The sequence below is a fragment of the Zingiber officinale genome, chromosome 6A, assembly GCF_018446385.1.
Source record: "Zingiber officinale cultivar Zhangliang chromosome 6A, Zo_v1.1, whole genome shotgun sequence".
NCBI classification, from domain to species: Eukaryota; Viridiplantae; Streptophyta; class Magnoliopsida; order Zingiberales; family Zingiberaceae; genus Zingiber; species Zingiber officinale.
This window is the reverse complement of record NC_055997.1, coordinates 81,553,977-81,563,213: the sequence shown is the minus strand read 5'-3', so window position 1 is coordinate 81,563,213 and position 9,237 is coordinate 81,553,977. Positions and strand designations below refer to the sequence as shown.

At 41.5% G+C, this 9,237-nt stretch overlaps 1 protein-coding gene across 1 annotated transcript; it reads left to right on the top strand.

The window, feature by feature from the left end:
• Positions 1–687: 687 nt before the first annotated feature.
• Positions 688–3,077, top strand: LOC121996727 (plasmodesmata-located protein 3-like). The gene is made up of 3 exons (XM_042550801.1): positions 688–2,267; positions 2,557–2,661; positions 2,751–3,077. Exons 1-3 carry the CDS (start codon positions 1,481–1,483, stop codon positions 2,759–2,761), a joined length of 903 nt encoding a protein of 300 aa, XP_042406735.1. The 5' UTR covers positions 688–1,480; the 3' UTR covers positions 2,762–3,077.
• The last annotated feature ends 6,160 nt before the right edge of the window (positions 3,078–9,237 follow it).

Sequence of the window (9,237 nt, the reverse complement as noted above, 5' to 3'; positions counted from 1 at the left end):
TTTTATGGTCTCCCAAGAATCTAGAAGGGAACGAATAACTACTTGAATCTATTGTTCATCGGTCAACTTTTGACCAGTAATTTTAAGCTCATGAATCATGTTAAACATTTCCCTAAGGTGTTGAACCATTGAAATATTTAGACGCTTTTTGTAACTGTTAGAACTGATTATCAACTGTCGAAACTTGCTTAGACTTACTCTACTATATTTCTCCTTAAAAATTACCTAGACTACATGAATTGAAAGATATTATTCATACTCAAAAGTTAAATTATCTACCATTGAATTAATTAATATATTTTTTACTGTGGAGTCATTTTTCTTTTATGTCTTATAAACATCAAGATATCGTCTGTTCTTTACCGTGGAACCAACTATTCATCTATTTTGAACATTAAGAATATTTTCTTTCCTTTCTTAATTATGAATTTTAAATATGATATTGTACTCACACAACAACTGGGCTTGATAACGTAATTCTGATCCCAGATCGATCCTACTCACCCCAGAGATAAAATCCATCGTTCCAACGACTCCCTTACGATTGGATTTTGAGTTGGCTCGTGATCCTATGCACTATGGTCTAGACATCTCCCTTGGACCTTGGTGGTTCGTTTAATAACTTTGAAGTATCTGCTCGAAGCCAAACCTAATCGTCTACTCCATTTTACAATAGCAAATTGCTAGCGCCGACTGTGATCAAACTAGTTCAGATTTGACTTCCACTAGTTGGCATTGAGATGTATGCCGACGGCCAATGCCAACTTCGAACTCACGCACCCAGAGACACCGTTCCAACTTTACCCAAAACCCACGCTCCAAATTCCAAAGCTGCACCGCCCCAAATCCAACCTCAACTATCCAACTCAACCGCGGTCCGCTCCCTCCCTTTTGCAGGAAACTGACTACACCAGCCATGGCAGTGGCAAGCAACCATAAAGATAAAGCTCCACCCTCCTCTCCTCTCCTCTCCTCTCGTCGGTTTCCTTCGCCCTCTACACCCAACAACTTAATTAAAGACGCCATATTTTTATATTTATCTGGAGTCATTCAGACAGCCACCACCGTCACCCTCTTAAGCAGTCAAACAAAGGCTCTACCTTTTCTTTTCTCCACCTGCAGCCGTCGTCCTCGCGATTCAGATTCCTCTCCCTTGCTGCTTCATTTCATTTCCTCCGGCTTTAACTCGCTGACTTGATTCGTTCTTGAAATATGTTGAATCATTCGCATTGAGCCGAGTTGTGAGAGCTTTTGTTTTGTGTTCATCAAGCGTGCTTTTAGACTTGTTTTGTTTACCTTTTTTTTTTCTGGGTTTGCTTTTAGTTTCTTCGTCTTCTCTTCGAATCCAAACCCTAAACAGTTCATCATTAGCTAATTAGAGTAGTTTAGCCTGCCCCTGTGCTGTCTCTGGCCTACTTTTTCACAGAACAGAAAGAAAGAAGGGAGATATCGTAGACAAAGACTGTGTGTGTGGAGTTAGATGGGCATCTCCAGAGCCCGTTCTTTTACTACTCTTCCATTCCCATTCCTACTGCTGATTCTTGAAGTGATCTTCCTTTGTTTGTTGCCATCGTCAGCCGCCGGCGATATATACAACTTGGTCTACAAGGGTTGCGCAAATCAAAGCTTCTCCGGCGGCGGCGCTGCTTACGGGCAGACGCTTGCTGCCATGTCGACCTCACTTGCTACGCAAGCCGCCTCTTCAAAGTTCTACAAGACCACCGCCTCTTCCTCCTACGGCGGTCAGTCCCTGTTCGGCCTCTTCCAGTGCCGCGGGGACCTCTCCAACTCCGACTGCTCCGCCTGTGTCGCTCGGCTCCTCCCCATGTGGCCCTCCCTCTGCGGTGCCTCCGCCGCCGCCCGTGTCCAGCTCGCGGGGTGCTACGCGCTTTACCAGGTCTCCGGATTCCCCCAGGTCTCCGGCACACAGCTGCTGTACAAGACCTGCGGCTCTGGCAGCGGCGGCGGAGACTTCGAGGTCAAGCGGGACACCACCTTCAGCCAGCTCCAGAACGGCGTCGCCGGCGGGAAGGGGTTCTTCGCCACGAGCTACGGGTCAGTCTATGCCATGGCGCAGTGCGAGGGCGACCTGTCCCCCGGCGACTGCAGCGATTGCGTTACCCAGGCCATCCAGAAATCCGAGGTTGAGTGCGGAGGCGCCTCCTCCGGCCAGGTCTACCTCGACAAGTGCTACATTAGCTACAGTTATTACGCCAATGGCGTCACCACAGCGGGCGGTGGCGGCGGCGGCGGCGGCGGCGGCGGAGGTAAATACCATCTAAAATCTCACAGAAATTCGTAAAAGAAATTCAAAGTTACATCTTTTTGTTCTAGATGTCAAAATTACACACAGTTCCATCTCATTATGAATTGAAAGCTTCCCTTCTTCGTTCGCTCCAGTTCTTCTGATCTGAAGACGGACTCCACTCCCTCAATAGATCATAAAGATGCAATTTTTACCTATCTCTTCTCACTATTTCAACTAAATGATGATCTAAATCAACATTTTATCTAGAACTGATTCCCAAATCGTAATAGCGTGACACCGTTGAGCAGGGCAAACAGGGAAAACAGTGGCCATAGTGGTGGGTGCAGCAGCAGGAGTAGGGTTCCTAATTATCTGCTTGTTGTTCGCAAGAAGCGTGGTGAAACGTGATGAAGGTGAGCAACAATATCCATCACTATCCATGCTCAGTCGGTGCGATTCAATTCAATGCTCAAATTTGATGTCAATTCTTCGTCCATTGCAGATGATTTTTGAAGGTTGGTGGGCGACAGAGGAGGAGGAGAGAGGGACAAGCTTGTGAGGGGCTCTGTTCTAACTTGTCCTTTAATGGAGAGCTTGCAGAGGATTTGGCAGTTTGCTTTAGGGCTGCATGTGGTTGCCATCCAGCAAATGGAAATGAAAGGAATAATCCAAGCTGGTGTCTCATTGTATTTTTGCACATCACCGACATGTAAGAGCTGTAAGCTTGCATAGATTGTTTCATGCATTGTTCTTTCTTTTTTTCTTCTTCTTCTCCTTTATTTTTGAATCTCAAAACTGAAACTAATGATAAATTTTGGGCACACTTCTATTGTGGATCTCACTGAATTCTTGATTGCTTTTGTTGATGCATGAGTACTGCAATGTGTGTTAAGAAATTCTTACTGTGGTTATTGTGCCCTTGTGAAATCATGTCCTTGTTTGGTGTAATCTCATTGTTGGTTTCATATAAAAGTTGGACTACTGCGCATGTTATTTTACATACAATAATTAATTTATTATTGTTGGTTACATCCATCACTTTATTAAAAAGTATGAGGTTCATTACAACATACTCATTATAACAACATATCTCTTTCATTCGCATCTTTTTTAACATTAATACTCATTATTTATGAGTTTCACTATCCATTTATTCATCCTTTATTAATTTTTTAAATAATATTAAAAATTTTATAATTTAAAAAAGGAAAAAAAATATTTAAAAATTAAGAAAGCGGGTCTTTGAACATCCTCTTTCCTTTCTCTTGTGAGTGAGCATTATAATGGCTACTCACAATTTTTTTTTTTTTTTGGGTGGGGGGTTAAATGGGATAATGCCCATTTAACACCCCATTGAGGCTCTAGAGGGCAAAAATCAATTTTATTTAACATTAAGAGGGTGACCTAGAATATCCTATCCAATATCGTGGGCTAGATTTGTGCTTCTAAACTCGATAAAAAAATATATGAATATTACAACTAAAGTAACATATAATTATTTTTTACTTACATTTATAGCAGTTAAAAGCATAGTTTGTAAAATTACGATCCGGATCGTAGGATCGTACTATTTGAAAATCTAAAATCGATTCAGGATCGTGCAGAATCATTTTTTGCAGTAGGATTTTAACAGGATTGGAATAGAATCGGTAGGATCAGAATAAGATCGGAGCAGAATCGGAGCAGGATCGGTGGAAACTTTAAGAGGTCATAACTTTTGACTCGGATTGAACCACGGGGCCTATAATATATCAAATCAAAACTCGTTCAGAGAACTTTAATAAATTTCAAAATTTATCCTTAACCATCCTATTTCAAACACAAAAAATATCATTTAAATCATTTTCGGATGTCTAGAAGATTTTATCTTTTTTTATTATTTTTTTCATCTTATTAGGGTTTTAAATTATTTAAACATATGTTTAATTGTTTTTGAGTTAGTTTTTTTATCAATAATATTTTATCATTTATTTTCCCAAAATAATGAGTTTTTGGATGTCCATTGTTTAGTATTGTGTGACATCAACTAATGTTTAGAAGATTATTTCCGGCATTCATATTTGAATCAAAGGATTCAATAACTTCTATTATATACGTTAGGTACTTTGTTGACATTTAAATTGAATTATCTTATAACCCAAGGAAATATTTTTGACATTGAATGTGTTATTATTATTGTGTTAATAGAAATTTTATATTATTTCATTTTATGATATGAAAATATAAATATTATTACTATGCGAGAATGATAGTTGAATTACAAGTTAATTTAAATTTGTACATGTAGTAATGTAATTTGAGGTGTTGAGTGTAAATGATTGCATATATATATATATATATATATATATATATATATACAAAATTAGTTATTTATTTATATGTAAATAAGTTTTTAGGTATTTTTTAAAAATTTATTAATCATGTATGATAAGATTTTAAGGGTTTTTGGTAGGATGGTATGATTCTACGATCCGACCTGACCGATCCGATCCTGACCCTAAATCGACTCCGCGTATGATCGCGATTCTATAAACTATGGTTAAAAGTGTTATATATTTATTTTTTAAAAAATTAAATTTAAATATATAGATGTAATTTAAAAGACTATTTAACTCTGAGATGATGGTGCGTTGGACAAGGGACTTGGTGTCGATCGTGAGAAGACTATGAGCTGGAAGTAGAAGACGTTGATCGATCCTGCGTGTAAAAAAAGAGAGTAGAAGAAAGAAAACGTTAGAAATCGGACCAAGGAGGGATCCCTGACACAATTACTCCGACGCTCAAGTCAAACAGATGCACAAGAGAAAAAAAGTGTGTAATGAATAGTAGTAATGAATAGTGGAATCTGAGTGTTGTTGTCACGCCCCGGGGGAGTCCCTGTCCGAAGAAATTTCGGCAGCATCTCCCCTGTACGGCTGACAATCTGAACCATTTCTACAGACACAATATACCTCAACTACAGACGGCTGGAATATACACACAACCATGTAGTTTATATGCAGCCTACTCGCCTGATACAATAAAAACACAACTACGCAGTTATATGTAAATCTAACAGCCCACTCGGCTGTACCAAAATCAAACACAACGGAAAATACAATGGACAACATATACAAACTAAAAACGAAGACTGCTAGCCGGCTAGGCTTACACAACACAACAAAACAACACTCCAGAAACAAAACTGGAATACAAAGCTAAATACACAAATTTCATATACCAAAATAGAAATAAACATAAGCGGAGACAGGTCTTCCGATGTGACGTGGGGATCGACAGGCAGGATACTCCAAGCGACTCCATAAACAACCTGATACTTGAGAAAGATAGTGTCCACGGGGGTGAGTTCAACAACTCAGCAGATACCTAGTTAGCATGTATAGTAAGTTATAACAAATAGTAATAACTATGGAGTACAGTCTCCTAGACAAAAGCTGGAAATGCACATTAGAAAAGGGCTGAAGAGAACTGTACTCACCAGGGCCTCCTATCAGAATAGTCAGGTCGTCAGACCGAGAGTATCATAAATCCTATATGCATGTCAAACATATGCATCCATCCAAATGTAGCATATAAGTGCAACAAACACAATCAGTAAATGCATCAATGCGTATGATGACAATGACATGTCCTGGTCACCCCTACTCTCTAGTCAGACGTCTCACACGATGGTGAGACCGAGTGGGTAGGGTTGTGACAACCGTCCACTTTGCCGTCACTGTTCCTGATGAGTGACCGAGTGGACGAGATGCTGTCGGAGTACACCTATCCTCCTACCCCAAATCATAAGTGGAGGAGCGCAATGCTCTCATCTCCCGGTACACGATGACGGGGAGGGATCCCGGCATGCTACCACACTGTAGTCACACTACCCATAAGCGTCCCAGCGGAGCACCACCGAGCAAAACAGACGTGCTACCACGCTGCGTCACGCTACCCATGAGCGGACCAGCGGAGCACCGACAGAGATGAAACTAGCGATGTGCTCAACAATAATGGAGCAGACTATCGCGCAGCATGCAATCATGCGAATAATGCATGAAACTAAGCATGACAAAATCCTGAATAGCATAGCAATATCCATATATATATAAATGTGTACCATAGGACAATGAACCAAATCAAAGGTACAAAGATCAGATAAGGTATAAAAACCTAGATCCTGAACATAATAAACACATGGTTGTGTCACTACCCCTATAAGCATGTATAATCAAGTAGGGTCCCCTCGGGGCGGTGCGATGGTTAAGACATGGGGTGTTGCCACATGAGGTCTTGGGGTCGAAACTCGGCGTGACCGAGCATAACCTCCCCCATGTCTTGGCCATTTGCACTAATGGCTAGTAGCCACCCGTGATTTACCTCTTCCGTGTTGGCCTAGGGACGGGTTGGCGGGGGCGCTGGGGGCGAGCGAATCGCCTTTTGCCACATGTATAATCAAGTAGGTACTAACATGAAGTGCATAATAAGTAAACAAAACAAGCATGTAACAGGTATCGGGTAGTGACCAACCGAATCAAAGACGAACATAATCATTACTAAAGGTTATAACCTACTAAACATATCAACATGACATTATCAAAGATAAGTCAAGGTACCCGCCTCAAATATCGCGTGTGCCAAAGGAAATAGTGCAGGAAACTAAGCATGGCAAAATCCTGAACAGCATAGTAATATCCATATATATATAAAATGTGTACCATAGGACAATGAATCAAATCAAAGGTACACAGATCAAATAAGGTATAAAAACCTAGATTCTGAACATAATAAACACATGGTTGTGTCACTATAAGCATGTATAATCAAGTAGGTACTAATATGAAGTGCATAATAAGTAAACAAAACAAGCATGTAATAGGTATCGGGTAGTGACCAACCGAAGCAAAGACGAACATAATCATTACTAAAGGTTATAACCTACTAAACATATCAACATAACATTATTAAAGATAAGTCAAGGTACCTGCCTCAAATATCGCGCGTGCCAAAGGAAATCCCACGTAAGGCAACTCGTCGCAAATCAGAGTCCTGTAATACATGATATACAGATTTAGCTAATTACATATAAATTAATTAGCTAAATCAAATCTCCGAGAAGCTAACCTAAATCCACATCCAATTATAAACTCTAATCGGATCATCTAACTCCTCCCTAACATCTGATAATCATCTCTATACTTTGAATAGTAATCATTAAATCATATAACCCTCATGAATCACCTACCAATGAAATACAATAAGATATGGTTTCATTCTATAAAAAAAAATCAGATGCTACCTCCTTACACATCCCCTTCTCCTCATCAAATTAGAATAATTTAACTACTGATATGTCATCACTCTGCATCAACCCGAAAGCTGAATAAAACTTACCTCAATCTCTACACGTAGCCATTCATGAATTGCTGCTGGAAAGGGTAGTCGATACTAGATGGAGCTGCTGTCATCCAACAAAAATTCTCCAAACCAGCGCTGTACATAGACCCATACTCTAGATAAATCAAGCTTTAGTTAATCCTATAAACCAATTCAAGTTTAATTCGACACCTTACCATAGATCTGTGTCAGCAGTGCAAGGTCCCACGGTGGTCCTAGATCGGTTGCATCTGGCGGGTGAAGCAGTAGACAACGCTGATCAAAGCTAGGGCACAGATGAAGAAAAACTTGGGCATGTAGGTGGCTCGCAGAACCTGGTTCTAGAGCACAGGGTAGGCGGTCGTCTATCGGCGCCAGGGCAGAGGACGATCGGCGTCGGACTGGGGTGGTCTGCGATCGGGCGGCGCCGACAGTGAAGTCGCCACCGGTTGTTGGGTTCGGTGGTAGCACAGAGGGGAGAAGGGCATCGGCTAGGGCATGCGAGGAAGGGAAAGAAAAGAGGAGGAATCGGGTTGACATCGGGCAGAGGGGAGAGGAGGAGAGCTTTACCAAGGGGTTTAATCGCGAGGGGGAAAGCGGCGGTTTTGCGGTGCTGGTTGGGTGAGGCAGTTAGGGCAAGGGAAAGGATCGGGCGGCTCGGCACGAGGAGGAGGGAACAGAGAAAAACGGAAAAGAAGAAAAAAGAAAAAGAATTAGAAAAAGAAAAAGAAAATAAACTTTTTCCTCGCTTAAACGGGTAGCCTAAACAGGCTTTCCCGGGGCCCAGTTTAATTCTCGTAAACTCGTCCATACGATCTCCGAAAAATTCCAGAAAAATTTCTAAAATTTCTGGAAAATTTCCTTATCATCATTCCCCATTTTTCGGTATTTTATATTCTCTCCCATTAATAAAAATTTGGTCCCCAATTTTCGTTATCTACCATCAGCAAATACTAACAACAGGCAAAGAGTATAAATGCTGAACGGTAAATTAAATCACATACCTCAAGTGGAAAAATGAGGGTATCGAGCTCGGATAGTATCCTCGAGCTCCCAGGTAGCCTCCTCGTCTGAATGATGTTGCCATCCGACTTTAACCAGCCGGATATCCTTGTTCCGCAACTGACGCTCTTTCCGGTCCAAAATTCGTACCGGAACCTCCTCATAGGTGACGTCAGGCTGAATAGGAATTGAGATATCTGTCAGTACATGTGTCGGGTCGGGTACGTATCTCCTCAACATAGATACGTTAAATACGTGGTGGACACTTGCCAGGGACGGTGGTAGTGCCAGCCGATAAACTACTGCTCCAATCCTCTCCAGGATCTGGAAAGGGCCAACGTACCGCGGAGCTAGTTTACCTTTGAGGTCAAATATCTTTAGCCCTTTCGTGGGTGAAACTCGTAGAAATACATGGTCGGATGTAGAGAACTCCAGGGTCTTCGTCTCCGATCTGCATAACTCTTCTAGCACTCCTGTGCCTCTGACATCCTCCGTCTGATAGTACGGACCAACTCTGCCTCCTGCTGAGCTCTATGAGGTCCCAACAACTGAGCCTCCCCAACCTCATCCCCAGAGGGTGGGTGTCCGACAAGGCCTACCATACAACGCTTCAAACGGTGTCATCTGGA